This window comes from Phodopus roborovskii, unplaced genomic scaffold (genome assembly GCF_943737965.1).
Source record: "Phodopus roborovskii unplaced genomic scaffold, PHOROB, whole genome shotgun sequence".
Taxonomy (NCBI): Eukaryota; Metazoa; Chordata; class Mammalia; order Rodentia; family Cricetidae; genus Phodopus; species Phodopus roborovskii.
Window position 1 is genome coordinate 18,456,128 of NW_026126517.1, and position 18,523 is coordinate 18,474,650.

General features: G+C 46.9%; 1 protein-coding gene across 2 annotated transcripts in view; it reads right to left on the minus strand.

Annotated features, from left to right (window-relative positions):
- Positions 1–18,523, minus strand: part of Ubash3b (ubiquitin associated and SH3 domain containing B) — a 139,484-nt gene that overhangs the window by 24,029 nt on the left and 96,932 nt on the right. The window contains exons 2-5 of one of the 2 annotated variants that reach the window (XM_051197161.1): positions 12,334–12,387; positions 11,428–11,614; positions 8,405–8,603; positions 5,408–5,577 (exon numbers count right to left, since the gene is read on the minus strand). In XM_051197161.1, coding sequence (XP_051053118.1) covers positions 5,408–5,577; positions 8,405–8,603; positions 11,428–11,614; positions 12,334–12,387 — 610 coding nt within the window. Of the gene's footprint in view, positions 1–5,407; positions 5,578–8,404; positions 8,604–11,427; positions 11,615–12,329; positions 12,388–18,523 lie in introns of both variants that reach the window. The other variant, XM_051197160.1, reaches the window with a different exon arrangement.

The following is an 18,523-nucleotide window of genomic DNA, read 5'->3' on the forward strand; positions in this document are numbered from 1 at the left end:
GCGCGCATGCAGGAGTCCTTGTAGGCCAAAAGAGCATATCAGATCCCCTGGAACTGGAGTTACTGTGTTGTGAGTAGCCATGTGGCTGCTGGAAACCACTCAGGTCTTCTGCCAGAGCAGTAAGTGCTTTCAGCCACTCAGGAAGGATGGCCCATTCTATGTGACACATCAGATAGAGCAAAACATAGTCTACACCTTCATGGCTCTTTTTCCAAGCCTACAAATGTATCAAAGACCTTGAAAGAAAACTCTTTCTCTGAGATACCAGTATGGGAGGATAACCAGCTTCCACCAGAGCAGATGGAAGCCACATGTCCTTTCTCTGAGCTCATAATAGGCCTGCAGGGCAGACATGAGGCCGACATGTGGCTAATTTACCTTGTGTGTGTGTGTGTGGGTGCGTGCGTGCGTGCATGCGTGTGTGTGTGTGTGTGTGTGTGTGTGTGTGTGTGTGTGTGTGTTGGGGTGCTTCCTTTTTTGGTGTATATAAAAGCATCGTAACTCTAGACCTTTTTTAACTTTAGACATTTGTTTTTTATTACCAGCAAGAGACCTCAATAGGAAGGAAAATTATCTCCTATTTTGTTTGTTTCCAGACAGTGAGGAAGGTAGAGGAGGCTTTCACAGCCTTCCCTAAGGTCCCAGAGCCGATGGTGACAGGCTACTGGTTCTCATCCTCTTAGATTTCAGCTTTAGTCTCCACCAATACCTAGACTACAAAAGTTAAATGTGGTGCCGTAAGAAAATGCTGGAGGACAGAGGCATGGGCACTTCTAGTGACCCAGGGTTCCTGCAGCCAGTCATGACCCTGAGGCCTGAAGCACTGGGTGGACCTGTGAACTAGCCAGCTGCTGATGTCAAGGTGAGCCACCAAAAAATTATAAAGGGCTCTGCTGTGTGATGGGGAGTAGCTGTTATCTCAGCACTGGGGAGGCTGAGCTGGAAGATCATCTTGAATTTGAGGTTAGCCTGGTCTATATAGTGAGTCTGGGAAAGCCTGGGCTACAGAATGAATTCTTATCTCAGAAGAAAACAAAATAAAGTTATCAAACCAAACGAAACCAAACCAAATAAACCATTTTCTTCTGGAAACCTCCGAAGTCGATAATGCATAGATTTTTTGTGTCCCTGGCTTTTCTAATTAGGGCGCATGCCTTCTGTTTCTAATTCTCCAGTTATCTGTCAGTTGCTTGTCGGTCTGTCTGTCCTCTGATCACCTCCTTCCTCCCTGTCCCATCCCTCTCTGACCGTCATGCAAGCCAAGGGCTCTGTTGAGTTGATTTAAAAAAAAAAAAATTATTTTAAAAGGAAAAAAAAATCGATCAATTCTGGGTGGTCATGTGATGGTGTAGGGGAAGGCAGTACTGCTGTTCCCGGAACAGGACACCCCCCCCCCCCTGCTACCTGAGCACAGCTTAGTTTTGGCTCACATTAGGCCTGGCCTGGAAGTTCAGCCTTGCCTTTGAAGAGCTCAGAGAAGTACTTCTTAATGCTGAACATTCCACCTCAGGTATCCCTGGGAGCATCAAGGCACGAGGAGGCCTGGAGACAATAGATCCTAAGCATACGTTAGAGGAACAGTAAATTACTTTGATTGATTGAATTTATAACTGAAAAATCAAGGGAGTTCATCAAGTCTAACATTGTAACTGGAGGCTGTGGGTGTAACTTAGCAGTGGAGTGGGTGCTCAGGTGCTCTGGGTCTGGGGTACAGTCCCTAGCACCAATAAACAAACGATTAATAATCCAGACCCAAGTACTCTCTGCTACTTTCTACCCTAAAAATAGACAAAAAACTCAGCCCAAGTCCCAGAGACATGAGACCTGGGCCTAACTTGCCCTGCACTGGGCTACTTCAGGGTTTTATGTTTTGTGTTTTTCTAAGAATTCTTGAGAGATGGCTCTTTGTTACCAGCATGGGCTGCTCTTCCAGGGGACATGGATTCAGTTCCCAGAACTCACATGGAACTCAATTCTGGGGGGATCTGACTCCTTTTTCCGGCCTCTATGGGCACTGCATTCACATGGTGCAAAGACACACATGCAGGCAAAACACCCACATATATGAAATAAAAACAATTAATATTAAAAGACGACTTTTGTGCCAGGCTTAGTTTTTTCCTCCCTCATTATTCCACAGAGACCAAACGCAATGGCAGCTGCTGAAGAGAAGCTGTGATTATGTGATTTCTCTGTTGTGCCTACCCTGTGCTAGCTGTTATGGTAGCTTTCCACACATCCCCGTATCCTTGCAACAGTCCAGGAAAGAGCTCCACCTCAGAGAAGAGAAAACTAAGAATTGGGAAAAAGATTCACTCTATGTGTGCACGTATTGGTGTGTGTAGGTCAGAAGTCAATGATGAGTGTTTTTCAAATGACTCACGACTTCATTTTAATTGAGTGAGTGATTGTGTGTGTGTGTGTGCTCCACATATGTAGGTGTCCTCAGAGACCAGAAGGGGACCTGTAGAGGTGTTTGTGAGCCCCCCTGACAGGGTGCTGGGAACTGAATTTGGGTCCTCTGGAATATAAGTGCTGAGCTGTCCATACTCATTCTACCTGATATTTTCAGACAGGGTCTCTTATGGAGCCTGGAGCTTCCTGATGTGACTAGATTGGCTATGCAGCAAACTCCAGGGATCCTCCTGTCTCTGCCTCTGCAACACTAAAATCATAGATACATGCCCCAATACGGGTTCTGTTTTTGCTGGGGTACTGGATTCTGCCCTTCAGGGTAATCTCCCTAGTCTGTTTTTGTTTGTTGTTTTGCTTTTCAATTGGTTGGTTGGACTTTTTCTTGTGGTTTGTTTTGTTTTAGTCAAGGACTCATATGGTCCAGGCTGGCCCTGAACTCACCGTGTAGCAGAAGTTAGCCTTTAATTTCTAATCCTCCTACTTCTGGGATTATATGTACCACCACACCTAGTTTTATGTGGCTATGGGAACTGATTCCAGGGTCATTTGTTCCAGGCAAGCACTCTATAGACTGAGCTACATTTCTAGCCCATGAATTACAGAAACTGTCCATGTGAATCTAACTACTGCTAAAATGAGCCAGCCAGGATGGCAGCAGGAGCTGGAGGCTACGAAATGTCTACTTTCTGTAGACCTCTGTCCCACATTTCTGTGGCCCGTCACACTAAGCGCTACAGCTCAGTGTCATCACCAACACGGAAGGGGGGTGAGCTACAAGAGGGCATCTGAGTTTGTGCCCGAGAATGTGAGACAGCAGAGGATAATACCTTACAGCTTTCCTAAACATCACTGAGCCTTTGAGCCTTGCTGTGTCCTTGCCTAGGTCAGTCTCCTCTGGTGGTCCATTCCCTGCTTAAAACAATCTATCCAGCCTCCCCCTGGGGACAGGATGAAGGAGAAGGGAGGGAGTTGGGATTCGCACACACCGGAAGGGCTCAGGAAGAGCAGAAGACCCCAGAGAGAACCTAGAAGGGAAGTGGGCACCTTATCAGAGGAAGCTGTAATAGTTGAGCTTTCACAAATAAGAGATAAAGGGGCTACGCTATTTTTAGAAAAGAATTCTCATGGGCATTTGCAGCCTCTTTCCTGCTGCACAGACGGAACAGAATGTAGGTCACGAAGAAAAGCGGTTACCCTTGGAGTTAACTGGAGGGCAGTGTTCATTAGAGGACAAGCCCTGTGGAATTCCACGGCCAGCCTCTCCTCTCACAAAAGTGACTTCTCCAAAGCCTGGCACAATCACCCCTACCCCCACCTTTTAATTCTGCCTTTGTCCTGGGAAAAGTCTGACCAGCTACACCTCTCTCTAGTATGTTTCAGGGCTCATTCTAGATGGTTCCAGGGAGATGGTAAAATTCTTAAAATCCCAGTTAGTCAACTTAGTCTGCCTCAGGAAAAACCAACATCCAGTGACTGAAGGAAGATCTCATCAGGAAGGTCAGGCAAGCCTGCCCTCAACACTCCCAAAGATCCATACCTCAGCCCTGAAGCTTTTGGTCCATAGACCAAGCTCTTAACACTTCCCAAACAACCAGATTGCCTGGGCACAGCAACAAGTCCTGTTTGTTTCTGTTCTTTATTTTTTTTTTCATGTTAAGAAAGCATAAAAGAACCGCCCAAAGGTCATATATGCTAACATAATAACAATAGCTTCCTTGTTGAAAAATTGGGGAACGTGTAACTATTGATTACTAAATGTAATTAATTAGAAGAAAAATTTTCATCTAACTACAGCAGTTCTCCACTAATCATGGGATTTATTCCAAAACCCAAAGGGTAGGTAGGCCTGAAATTGCAGATTAGTACCAGAAACATTCTCTGTGTTGTGTAAAAATATACTGGGCATTTTTTCTATTTATAGCTCTGGTCAAATTTAACTTGTAGATTGAGAAAAATAACTGATAATAAAATAGAGATGAATAAAATAGAGATGTTCTAATAACACAGTGTAATAATTATCTAACGGCTATGGATTTGTGTGTTTACATTGTGTATGTAGTATATGTATGAGTGTGTGTGCAAGTGTATGTCCTGTGTGCTCATACCCATGTGTATGCACATGTGGGGTTCAGAGAAAGAGGCTGGGTGTCTTCTTCAAGCCCTCTCCTCTTATTCCCTTGAGACAGGGTCTCTTACTGATCCCTAAGCTCATCATTTCACATACACTAGCTTCAAGGATTCATCTGTCTGCCTCTCCATGCTGAGCTCACAGGCACATGGATCATGTCTAGCTTTTGCACGGGTGTTGGGGATCTGAACTCAGGGCTCAGTGTTTGCACAGCAAGCACTCCTACAACCTGAAACACTCTGTTCTCCTCTTCTACCATATGGGTTCCAGGAATCAAACTAAGGGTGTCAGGCTTGATAGCAAGTACTCTCACTGGCTGAGCCATCTCACTGGCCCTGAAAACTTCTTGCATGCAGTCTTTTTAAAAATTCTGCATGCTCAACGGTACTCCAAATGCTCTCAAAATCATCAAATATCTATGGATTTTGATTTTGTAGGTTTTATTTTTTTTGTTTATTTTTGTATCTACGTGTTTGACTCACCTCACGTTAGGATAATGCCCTGTTCAACATCAAAATTTACATAAATATAATATTAACTTTTCAACAATATATTTTCTGACTGCCCTCCTTTTTATTCCTATGTCCTTCCAATAAGGCTGACAGAGCAGACAGAACATGGAGATGATATCTAGGTGAACTGTGTTATACATGCTAAGCCTCTTGGGGAGTCCCCAGAACCTCAATAAAATCTGGAGCTCACTGACTCCTGCCCAAGTGCTCACTTACTCCCCTTTGGTCTCCATTGGCCTGTGCCTGTCATTTCCCTTTGGTCTCTATCACCCTGTATCACTATCAGCAAGCACTCCTTGTTCGTAAGGCATCCTGATGCCGGGGAATATGCAGGACTATAGGGAAACGTTACCTCATGGTTAGCAAACCGGATATCCCGAGAGAATATGGTGGCTACCCAGTCACACCCTAGCTTGACATCGATGTTCTGGGCGAGTTTCTCCAGAGTGGGTAGGTGGCTGGCTTGGAAGTGGTATGCCAGGGTCACATGCAGCTGTTTCTTATGAGGCTCCACATGAACTTCTGGAAAAAGGAAGTTAGGGTTCAGGGATTAAAACGAAAACACCACAGCAATGGAGGAGACAGAAGACACGGCATAGAAAAGCACCCTGGATGTCCTGTTCCCCAAATGACAAAGAAGGGAGTCCTGGGAGGGGCAGCAGAGAATTAAAGGGGTGGATCCCAGGCCCTGAAACAACCTCTTGTTCCAGAGATAAAAAGCCACACAACAAATGGCTTTTCTACAGGAGCTGAGGATGGGCTCCGGTTAATCTTTTTGGCTGACTTCTCCTGACAGTTCCAGGGTTCATCATCATCCCCACCATTCAGATGAAGAAAACTGGGGATCTAAAGGGCAACATGATTGATGTGGAAATACAAAGCGAGGTTTGTAACGGTGAGACTGCTGGAGCTGTTGTCGTCATCTGGGACCAAGCTTCCTGGGTTCTGGGAGTGTGGTGGGAAAATGAGGACAGTGGCGGTTACACTTGCAGTATAGAGTATCCTTCCCCCTAAACATTTACGTGAACAGTCACTTGTGGGGAGCTGTTCTTGCATTACTGCATGTTGTGGCCTCCCCTGCTGCTACCCACTGGATGCCAGGAGCATCTCCAATGTCACAGCAACCCAAAAGAACTCCCCACATGGGCAAATGTTTCCTCGGGGTGACACTGCTCTGGGCTGGGGCCATTTGAAGTATGCATACCATTATCCTAAAATGTTAAAAATAAAGCAGAACAAATCTGCTGACAGGAGGGATGAATTTCCTCTCCTCTTTGTATGTTACATGAGGAAGAACTTTTCTGCTGCTTCCCCGGTGGAAACAGTGAAGAACACACAACAAGAAGAAATTAAGGGACCATAGAACAGAAGCTTATCTTTTGGGTTTTGGCCCCCTTTCTACAGGGTGCTTCTGGGGAGGGAGTCCACAAGACGGGGGTTTGCATGTTTCTACAATCCACACTCTGAGGTCTTCAGTACTTGCTAATGAAATAAATGGACATGGGTGAGCCCTCTTGAGCCACTGAGAATGAAGAATGACACTAAATATACTTGCTGGAGGAATCTGGGTGAACCAGTAATTCTTGACTACTCAGGCTTGAGTTCTAGGGCAAAGACATAATGACCTACTTTGCACAAACTAGACCAGCTGTGTCAGGGCCAAGCAGTTCTGAAGATCATCACTAGGGGGCACCACAGAGACAGAGCCGTAAAATCACCAAGTTATTAGGGACTGTAGTAGATTCTTGGAGAGGGGACTAGCAGTCTCCTTTCTACATGGAAAATGAGTTCTTGGACTGTCTCTTATTCCAGGTGCACTTCAAGAATTGGCCACATCCTGCTCCTCTGATTTGTAAAGGATATGGGGCTTTTTGGTGGTTCTTGTAGTGATTTAGTGGGCTGACAATAACTACTGGGATTTAAAAAAAAAATTCCTTAAGAACAATGGATAAGAAGACAGGTGATTTTTCTCTTTGTTATTCTATCTCTTTGAAATGTTTCATCTCTCCATCAAATCTAGTAAACCCATGGCTGGTTCCTAGGAGAAAGGGGTTCTCAGAAGGGGATCCTAAGGCACAGGGAGTGTCTTAGGGACCCACAGTCTTTCTGAGGGTGGGTATACACTGTGATCTGCAGCTCTGCGGTTGCTTCTGATGACCCTCTTCCTGGGACACAAGCTCCATGCTGGGGCTTCTCTATAGAAATGCTACACAAGCAATACAAATAGCATCGAGGACAAATAGCATCGAGGTATTGCTGAAGGTGAGGAGACAAAGGAGTAAATAAGTTCTGTGGCTTGAATCACAGTCATATGTAAATTGAGGCAGGGAGGGGCACTGTGGGTGACCCCCTTCCAGCTTCTCATTAGCACTTGGATTCAGGGGATAAAGCTCAACCAGGACCAGGTAAAGCCAGAGGTGGTGATACACAGCTGGAATCCCTGCACCCAAGAGCCAGACACGGGAGGGTTATAGCTACATATCAAGTTTGAGGCCACTCTGAGGTGCATGAGTCCCTTATCTCAAAAGAAACTGTACAGTAGAGTGATCCACTACAACAGTCTTCAGCTTGATGCCTGTTTTCATGATTTACTATAAAGTGGTTGCACGCCACTGTGCCGTGTGCTACGGGATGACTGGTCAGACCCAGACAGAAGCACGCATGGCTAGGAGCTTAGAGGATGAAAGGGAGTTCTCCTGGATCTGGACTGCAGGAGATGGAGACAGTACAAAGGGTGACATTTATAGTTCAGTGGGAACAGTTATGTCCCTGGGAGGCTTGGGACAAGCCATGGGCAGGCTCTTCAGTAGATTAGCAGGGCAGAGAGAAGCCCAACATTTCACAAGGGATGTAGGGTATGCTTCATCACATGGGTCTACAAGATCCTCCACCTCCAGGATCCAGCCCTCTCTTTTGCAGAAATTACCATCTGACCTTCAAAGTCCTGTATGTCATAAGTGGAAGGCTTGGTCACGGACTTGTAGTACCACAGGGAGGAGGGGAAATCTTTAAGGGATGGAGCTTATGGGAAGAACTTAGGTTATCTGGGATGCCTTTGAAGAGGACACTGGGACCCCCTGCCCCTTGTGTTCACCCCTGCCTGTCTCCAGGCCTCCTTGGGATGAGCAGGTTTGTTCTATGCACTCCTGCCCTGACATTCTGGAAGCCTCACCATAGGCCAACTAGTTATGGTGCCAACCAGAGCTGGCTGAAAATTGGGACTATGAGCCAAAATAGATCCTTTCCTCTTTGTAGGCTAACTGTCACATAACCATTCCCATCCCTGCCCTTTTGAGCTCTGATCCTGGGATCCAGGACTGTGCAGACAGACAGCCCTGTGGTTATTTACCCGTTTTGGAGGCAGCCTCTGCGGCAAAGTCAGCCGCGAACTTCTTGAGGACCTCTGCGCTGTCTTCTTTGACGAAGAGCCCGATGAAGTTGGAGGAGGTATAGAGCTCCAGGGGCAGTGGGGCGGAGAACTTACATTTCCAGCGACTGACGGTAGTCTGCAGGGCCTCTCCCAGCGCATCTACCTTGCTGTCCTCGCACTGGGGATGGAAGACAAGCAAGCTTCATTACTGCCCAGGAGAGAGAAGCCTGCCACCCCTCAGCACTGAGCACTGTGTCTGTCCCCAGAGAGCTGAGGCTGATCATGCAATTACTTAACCAGAACTCCTGTCTACCAGGGAGGGAAGAGCTGCAGGCTCTCAATTAGCCAGACACTGATTATCCACTGGGCAGATGAAACTAGGGAATGCATCATGCATGACATCTCTCCCCTTGGTCTGTTGTGGCTCCAGGGAACCTTGCCAGACTGCCATCTGATTGGTTAGGCAGAAAAGGAAAGCAGGACTGAGGTATTGGTTAAAGAAAACAGAATTTCAGAGGAGTAAATAGAAGCATGGTAACAATAGCTAGAAACAATGTGATGTATACTCGGAAACTGCTAAAAGGTAGATTTCAGGGTTGGGAATAGGTGCAGTGTTAGAGTTCCTTCCTAGTATGCAAGAGGCCCTGAGCTCAATCCACAGACCCAAAGGAAAGCAAGGAGAGTAAGGCAGTACCTGGTCAAGTTCTTAACACAAATGAACAATGATGACAGGTAGTGTATATAGGATTAGCTCAGTCAACATTCTATAATGTATACATAAGCCAAACAGTCAAACTATATACCATACTCTGTCAATTAAATAAAAAGTTCTTGGGCCTGGGGAGATAGCCTGGAGGTTAAGAGCACTTATTGCTCTTGTAGAGGTCCTATGTTCTGTTCCCAGCACCCACATGGTGGTTCACAACTGTCTGTAACTCCAGTTTCAGGAGATCCAATCAATATCCTGCTCTGGCCTCTGTGTGCACCAGGCATGAACGCAGTGCACAGACATACATGTAAGCAAAACAGTTAAAAAAGAAAACCTAGAGGTTGGAGTAGGAGACATAGCTTAGTTGGTAGAGTGCTGCTGCCTAGCATTCAGGGAGCTGAGATTCCATCTCTAATACCACATAAAATTGGATGGGGGCAGGGAATAAGTGGGATGTGTTGAGGTCACATCTGAAAACCCAGTACTGGGGAAGTGAAAGATAATGTCAGGCCATACTCAGCCATATTGAGCTCTAGGTTAGACTGGGATAACCAACACCTTGACCCCTGGCCCTAAACAAGGAGACAACTCACTGTGAAGGAGTGCTTGCTCTGCAAGGGTGAGGACCTGAGCTTAAATCCCGGGGCCCACAAAAAGTCAGACATGCTGCAGCTGCTCAAAAGCCCAACGCAGGAAGGCCGAGATAGCTGCGCCTGACAGCTTGTAGCACACCAGCCTCACCCCCCAAAAAGTGAACTTCCAGTTCAGTCAGAGACCTGTTTCAAGGGGATACAGCAGAGGTGGAGAGGAAGCTGCCTGAAAGTCAAAGGAGGAGGAGTGGGGTGGGGTGGGGGCAAAGGAAGACACAGAACACAGCCTCGGGGCGCCCTTTCAGCTGCACCTTAGACAACAGCTGTCTCCACCTCCACTCCCAAGCTTGCTGGGAAAAAGGAGTAAGTCTGGGAATGGTGACGTCATCCACCTACCCTCTTTGGAGGGCTGGGAGGAAGAACGAGTCTCTAAACCTCTGAATGCTTTTCTGCAAGATCCTGGCATGACTAAGGGGAAGTGACAGTTGATTTAATTTTCAGAGTGACTTGCTAGAGACACGGTGTCAGGAACATGTTTCCTACCTGAGACACACGAAGAGAGGCTACGTTGGGGGTGGGGGAAACAAAGCAAAATGTATTTTGAAAATTGTTTGATAAGGCTACCATCCTGTTTTCCTGCGGAAAACATGTGGGTAGGTCAACTCCATCACTGTGAGATCGGAAGTAGACATACACTTCAAACATCATAGTATAGAGGACTGACTTAGCCGCTAAATAAGCTTTGCCATTGACAGCTAGGGTGTGGACAAGGAACTGGGGCAGGTGAGGCGAGGGTTATCTTTAAGTCTCTAGAAAAGTCTAGTAAGACTGTGTAGTGCTGTCCATTAGGTGGAGTGGCTTTTCTTGTTTGTAACCTATTTATCTTGTTGCCCAGTCTTTCTGTTTCTTCCCCTGCCTGCCCTGAGAGCTGGCCAGGCATGGTGTCACATGCCTGTAATCACAGCACTTGGAAGGCTGGCTGAAGCAGGAGAATGAGGAGTTCTGGGTCATCCTGGGTGACGTAGCAAGCTTGTAGCTGAGCTACTTGCGCGTGTGTCTCACAAAATAAAAACAAAGGTGAAGAGATCATTTGGAGTACACGGCATGTAAGCAAGCAGGAGGATGTGGAGTTCAACTGCCAGAACCACATAAAAAAATGTTGGGTGTGGTAGCATGGGCTTGTAATTCCAGCATCGGGGAGGCAGAAACAGGGGAATCTCTGGGACTTACCGGCTAGCCTGTCTAGACTCCTTAATGAGTCCCAGCCTAGACTACAAGGTAGATGGATGGCTTCTGAGAAACACCTGAGGTGGATCTTTGGAGAGAGAGAGGGACAGAGACAGAAAGAAGAGACACAGACAGATACCATGACTCCTATCCTAAGAGTGGAACATGTGGACAGTAAACATGTATGAAGCTATGTCAGTGGCTGTTGAGGTGCCAGGCCAGAGTGAGACCCACAGAGGGTTAGGCTTGTCCTTCAGGTTGTGGAAGTGCATGGTTGTCCTGATCACCAAGTCAAGCATGTGGAGCTGGAGCGAGGCCCTTGCTATGGACCACAACAGCACAGACTCCTGGGAGGGCTGCCCAGTGCTGAGAGCTCCTAACATCTCCTTAGTTTTCTTGAACAGCTCCTATGGTCATCCCAGGTCCCGGGGGGATTGTCTGGATGGGTGGAGAGACAGGAATGTGATGCTGCTCACCATGAAAAACTGGCAGAGGGTGATGTGAGGGAAGATGTTGTGGGCCTTGTTCTTCCCACAGATCTGCTTGGATTGCTGCCAGAAGTCAGAAAGCTTCTGGGCTAACGGGCCGGTTGGGCGGAGGTAGAGGACATACTCCCGAGGCAGGGGGTCATCCAGGAAGGGGTCACCGACATGGGAGAACAACCTGTGAGAGAGAAGAGAATCCAGAAACCCACTGGAGAACAGTGAACAAAAAGGAACAGAAGAGGCAGGCCCATCCCTCTCCATGCTTCCCCCGAGGACCGCATGGAGAAGGACTTCCATTTGTGCTGTAAAGACCCACCCTTTGTAGCTCATACTCCTGATGGAGAGAGACTTCTGTTCTCCAGAAAGTGGTATTGCCTTCTCATCCCACAACTCCCTAAAAAAAAAAACCCAAAGCTGCTCTCCAGGAAGCATCCTTGGGTTAACTCCAAATCCTGTCTCCGCAGAGTAGTTTCCTTGCATACACCCTGTCCTTTAGCACTATCTGGAGCTCCTGTATCTCCAAAGCCAAAGGAAGCCCCAGGAAGGTGGCCTGTGGGCTTCTCTTGGAAATGGCATCCTGGCAAATGATTAAGTAGGATGGTTTTCTAAATTGGCCAGTCTGGCACCCACACACGCACAGTGAATCTCGAGGTGACTGGCAGGGCTCAGGAAATGTAAGCCTTACAAAGATTCTGAAAACCTTTAAACCGATCCAAGGAGAGACACATACCCTGGGGCCAGGGCAGAGGAGGCAGGCGACTTGATAAATGGGCCAGTCACATTTGGCTCACCCCCTCCTGGAAGGGTCCATTAGAAAAAGACCGCACACCCGCACTCCTCACAGACACTCAGAGTTAATTACAGGCTATTTTCTCAATTTATTTATTTCATACCAACCAGTCACATGCTGCTTGAACACTTCTTCCTCCTGTGGATGCCAGAGCTTTTTGTCTGTGAAAAGAAATCAAATATCTATTGTTGGTATTTTTAGCCTTCCTCTCAGTTTCTCTCACTGGGGTGGAGTGGGCAGGGGGCGACATCAGAGTTTGCCTTCCTGGCACTGTTATGTGGCATAGGAAAGAAGCCTGCAGCAGGGGCTGCTCAAGGGTCACAGGAAGACAGACTGAAGGTAGGACTCATCATTAATTTCCATGCAATTAACATCGGATTTGCATGCAGCCTGACATCCAGTACCGTCTATTTTCAGTTGTTTCCACATTAGGGTTTTATTTTTCACTTCCCTAAAAGTTGTCATGTCTGTACTTCTCCTTGATTTTCACCCACTCATTTCCAATGACCTAGATCCCCCTGCAGAGAAGATTCTTACAACCCTTGATGGATGGGTGAGGAGGTGGGGCTAAATGTCTCCATGGACACTTAGATAAACGCACTTCCTCCTTCTCCATGCCCCATCCACCCAGGTGTATCCATCACCTCCAATTATGTCACAGACATCTTTGGGGACTGATAATATTGGGTAAAATAGAGATAGGAACAGTAACATCAGTTACTTCTGGAGAGACTGCTCATAGCCCTCCTGATGGTGGGGCCGGTATCTATGGGAGACTCACAGCGGCGAGGCACTGCACACGAGCTTTCAAGGAGCACTGCAAGGCCAGGTCTACCAAAGCCACAGAGTTGTGGATTTGGGGATCCAGCTACAGTGCTGGTCATGCCTCTCTGCATTCATGTCCACGTGCACACAAGTTACTACTCACTGTCAACTGTTTCATCAGCACCTCTCTGGGTGCTGGGAACCAGATTCACATGGAAGTCAGCCAAGTAGGCAGAACACAGGAGCTGTAAGCTAACTATCTGGGGCAAGAACAACGGAGGGAGCTGGGTATGGTGGTGCACACCTCTGACCCAGTGTTGGGGGAAACAGAGTTCAGCTTGGTTTTCATAGTGAATTCCAGGACAGCCAGGGCTACACAGTGAGACCTTGTCTCAATAACAGTAGTAGTAGTGGTGGTAGTAATAGTAGTAGCAGTAATAGGAATGGAGGGAAAACTTGAGAGCTCTGACAACACACAGAGTCTAATGACAGCACCGAAGAGGGGTATTGACTCCTGGAGGAAGGAGGTGGAGGAAGATACAGAGTCCTCTACTCTGTCACAGGATGTAGAGATGGATAGTAAGTACATGGAGTCTTGGGCAGTGCTAACACATCACAGGTGGCCAGTAAGCGATCATTTTCAAAACAAGTCATCAATAAGGGATCATTTTTGTCCCCCTTGCATTACACTGACTTGGAGTCATGGGGGGGGGGAGGGAAAGAATTCAAATTGAACTGTCACTCTTTCTAAGTATCCTTTTCCTGTTTGCCTGTGTCACCTGGGTCTGTCTTTCTCTCGTGACCCCTCTGTGGACCACTAAGAACAATGAGTATTGTGAGAGTCTCTGTGTCAGCCTGGGAGAGACCTCAGACATCATTTGTGAGCCCAGTTCAGTCCACCAAGGAAAGCTCCACAGGAGAGCAGTGGAGAAATGGGCTTCAAACAGTCTGCCTGGGGCGCTGCAGAGCACAGGGCCTGGAGTTCTGTTACCAGCTGAGAGCTAAGTCAGGCCTGGCTTTCCTCCCAGCCTGACTCCCCTGTGGCCCACTACCTGGACCAGCTCTGTGAAAGACAAGCTACCACTAAGGAAGTCCCAGAAGGAAGAGGCAGACCCCTGGAAAGAAAGGAAGCTGGAAGCATGGCTCTCTCTCACCCTTACGACCATACACACCTTTGAAAGGTTCTCCCCAGCTGAGACCCCTGCCACGATATTTTAGGAAGAGACGACACATATATGCGAAAGCCCACCGGTTGTAGGGAGCTGGAGCCTAGATTAAATGTTCCCAAAAGGACCCATTGTTCCAAAAACAACTGGAATGAGGAAAACTCATTTTCAGCCCAGACAATGTGCTATTTATATAAAGCATCCAATCTCATTTTTCTCGCACCCTTCCCCCAGTGAAATATATCGGACTGAAATTTAATTTATTTCTTTGGAGGAGCCACAAGAATCCTCGGGAAATGAGAGATCTAATTAAGTTACGGTCTCCCTAACTTAAAAGACTTGTTTTGGAGAAGGTTCAAAGGGAAAGAATGGAGAGAGATAATGAAAGATTTGAATGTGATAAGTCTACGATAAAGGTTAAGGAAAACCCAAACAGTTCTTTTTGGAGAAGACAAGATGGAAACTTTCATTCTGTGGAAGGGTATCACATCTAACACATCCATTCTAGTGAGGGTTAGCTGTGCTGGCTGCAGCACAAAGGGCCCGGGGCCCTGGAGAAGGAACTGTCTCCAAGAATCATGTCTTAGATATTTTTTTAACCTTTCTTTTCAGATTTATTTTATTTTATGTGTGTCTTGTCCGCATGCATGTATATGGACTATGTTCATGCCTGGAACCTGCAGAGGTTGGATGATGGTATTGGGTCCCATAGAACTGGAGTTTTGGATGATTTTGAGCCAGCATGTGGGTGCTGGGAATCAAACTCAGGTCCTCTGGAAGGGCAGCCAGTGCTTTTAACCGCTGAACCATTACCCAGCTCCCCCCATCCCTTTTTAGGGAGATACATAGTGGTGAGGTCCAGAAGGCAACTTGTATAAGTTGGTTCTCCTTCCATAAGTGATTAAACTCAATTTGCTAGGCTTTGTGGGGAACACCTTTACCCACTGGTCTCTAAATGTATTTCTAAAGGTTTCTAGAAAGTATTTATACATCTGAAGCAGAGTAGTAAAATTCCCTAGGAAGGGAAAACCCCATTTCTACGGGGGCCTGGAGATCCAAAGCAAGCTGGCTACAATTCGGATTGAGCATGTTCCCAGAACTCAGCCCACAGAACAGGCAGACTCGGAACAGTGGCAGAAGACTTCCAGCTCTGCTCAGCTCAAGAGAGTTGCCATAGTATGCCACCCTCACGGCCCACACCGTGGAGCCAATGCCAAGGGCAAGTGGGAGTGTGCTGACTACAGTCAAGCATCTGCTCCTCTCAGAGCAACTCAGAGGCCGGCAGAGGGGTGGCTTCAGAGTCTGCTGGATCCTTCAGCAGACAGAGAGCTGCCCCTTCAGCCTGGAGTGTGGGAGTCCAGGCTCAGAGGGGCATTGCAGCAGGTAGGATGGCCTCACCTGAGACCAGTAAGAGGGACTATTTGTGAGTTCCTGACATTCTGTCACATGGAACATCCATCCCGGTCCTCACTGACATCTAGCATTCATTTGTAGTTCACTATGAAAAACAGCACCAAGTCTCCAGACTACTAAGGAGGGGACCAGCTCAGGTGATACAGAGTAAGGGCTGATGGACGAGCCAAACAGACCACTGGGAGGGCCCCAGACACTGGGAGGGAGGCCATCAACCAACCACCTATGGTGGGCTCTGCCGGGAATCCTCCGGTAGCTCCCAGGATCTTCAGATCTTTGGATGTGGAGGTCATGCCTCAAGGTCATGCTTTTGAAGGAGGTTTACAAAGTACCTTTCTTGCTAGTTCACCTATGACGCATCTCTCCCTTCTTCCCCCTTTCTTCCTCATCTCAGTCCTTCCCTTTCTCCTAGTCCCTCCCCTCTGTCCTTTTTGTTGTCCCCTCACCCCCTGCCTGTGACTCTGCAGGGAATCAAATGAAAAGGAGAAGCTCAGCCAATGTTCTCTGGTTTCCTTGGCTGATCCAGACCCCACCATATGCTCTGCTCTTGATTCCCTCAGACTATACTCCACGTTACTCTAAGACAGCGGTTCTCAACAACTGCCCTAATGCTGTGACTCTTTAATACAGCTCCTCAAGTTGTGGTGACCCCCAACCATAACATTACTTTGTTGCTACTTCGTAACTGTAATTTTGCTACTGTGAATTATAAGTCATGATGTAAATATCTATGATGCAGGAGATCTGATATTTGACCACAGGTTGAGAAGCACTGCAAAGGCACCGTGCTACACTTGAAAAGGAACCATGAGAGATGTCCTTGTTTTGAGGGAAGTAGAATCTTCTTCGACTGTTGGACACTATGTATGCTACAAGCTCAAGCAGCATACTCCATGGAACTTGACTGGAACCCCCTACTTTCTTGCTCTTTGAGTGGAGCCCCCTGCTACCCTGGTTCTATAGAATCTCATTGTGGGCCAGACCCTCCTGCTAACTCAGAACAACTACCAGGGTCTGAACAGTTAGGAGTATACAGAGGGAGAAAGCAATGGTTTTGCTGGTAGAGGGTTCACACAACAAAAGAAAAACAAAAGCAAAGACCAAACAAAATAAGGAGATCCACAAATGGCATCTCAGAGGGGAACATGAAGGGTTGTTGTGGCTGAGCTCAGGTAAGAGGGAGTCTGCCTCCACAGTGGGGAGTCCTGGGCTCAGGGTCCTCAAACATTGCATCATACTACCCTAGAATTAAAATCAGAGGTGCCAGGGGCAGGTTTACCTGCTTTGGGGGAAATGGTGATGACCTTTATTCACTGGACATCACACAAGCTACTAGCTCAAGGCAGTCACACTAGGAGCATCAGGTGTACCACACTCCTCCAAACTGGAGTTCTGACAATCGCTATAAGAAAGAGTGAGGACCAAACCAAGAACAACCAGGAAATGACACTGAGAGAGGCCAGAGCATCATGCAGTGCTTAACAGATACCATTTACTCTTAGTGCCCCAATGGCAGTCTGAGCTCTGCAGAGGCCTCCAGGACAGATCAGCAGGTTGTTCAAAGGAGGGGTGCTGGAAAGGGTGTTTGAGGTGCTGAGCAAAACTGGCATGCCATTGCAAGACCCTGAAAGCTGAAGCTGCAGTGGAGACAGCTCTGAGAGACAGACAGAATTCTGGCAGTTTTGGGGCAGGAATAATGGGCCAGGAGTTCAGTGCTTAGTCTAGGTAGACAGCCAGGCCTAGGGGTCATAAACAGAGCTTGTTATCGGATATCCAGTACCTAAAACTTTGCTTCTCAGCTTGACTCTTACTTCTGTGTGTCTGTCGTCTGTCTATGATCTAGACATTTCTTTTGAGTTACAACTGAGATCTGATTTCCTGTCCAAGGACCATCTTCTGAACACACCCCTAACACAGGGGACAGGTTATCCTAGACCTGAGATCCTCTGTGGTAAACCATCCCTCTTATTCATTCAGAGGTATAGCTTATGACTCAGCTACCTGAGGCCCGTAGTACAAACCAGTTGGAAATACACTGAATGTATTCCCTCAAAAGAGTAAAACCTCGGTTCAGTGAATACAAAACAAACTCACTGAACTTCCCAACTGCAGACTGAGTCATCCTTATCCAAAATTCCTCCAGGGGACCAGAAGTGCTCCCAATTTTGTAGCATTTTGGCTTTGAGGGTATTTGCATAGACTGACAGTTGAGCACCATAAATCTGAAGACTTGAAATCCAAAATGGTTAAAAACAAAGCATCATGGGGATTTTAGAGCCTTTTGGATTTCAGATCTGGGGCATAGAGATGCTTTTCTCTGTTGTACTGTGGTCCACTCTGAGTAGCTCTCAGACAGATATACAGCCTCAGTGTCCACCCCATTCTCTGTGCGTCAGCTGTCTACGTTCAAAAGAGCTATTTGTGAAGAGAAGACACAAGGCCAAGTACAGAATCTTCCTAGTGGATAAATCACCCTATATAACCAGAATTAAATTAATTATAGCTCTTCTCCATGTCTCCAAGACAACCTTATATTCTAGAAATATTAAATATGAACTCTAAAATGTTAAAAATTTTTTCTCACCCTGCAGGATAGTAATTGTTAATTTTTTCACACCTAACACATTTAACTGAATTAAAATATGGCCCAATTAACTGATGACTCTGCTCAAAGTCAGTTTAATAGTCTGTGCCATCCTGCGCTGACATGGATGGAGTCAATTCTGTTTCTCAGTAGCAGCATCCAGACATTCAACAAACCCACTGGTGCTAAGAGGGACAGTGGAGAGATATTTCAGAGCATTATCTGTGTGAAACAAAGCTGTTTTTGGAGACAGAGTCTCACTTAGCCCAAGGATGACTTTGAACTTCTGATCCTCTTGGCCTATCCCTCCTGATGGTGACATTTTAGAATGTGCCATCATGCTTGTTTTATGTATGTGTGTGCATAGGT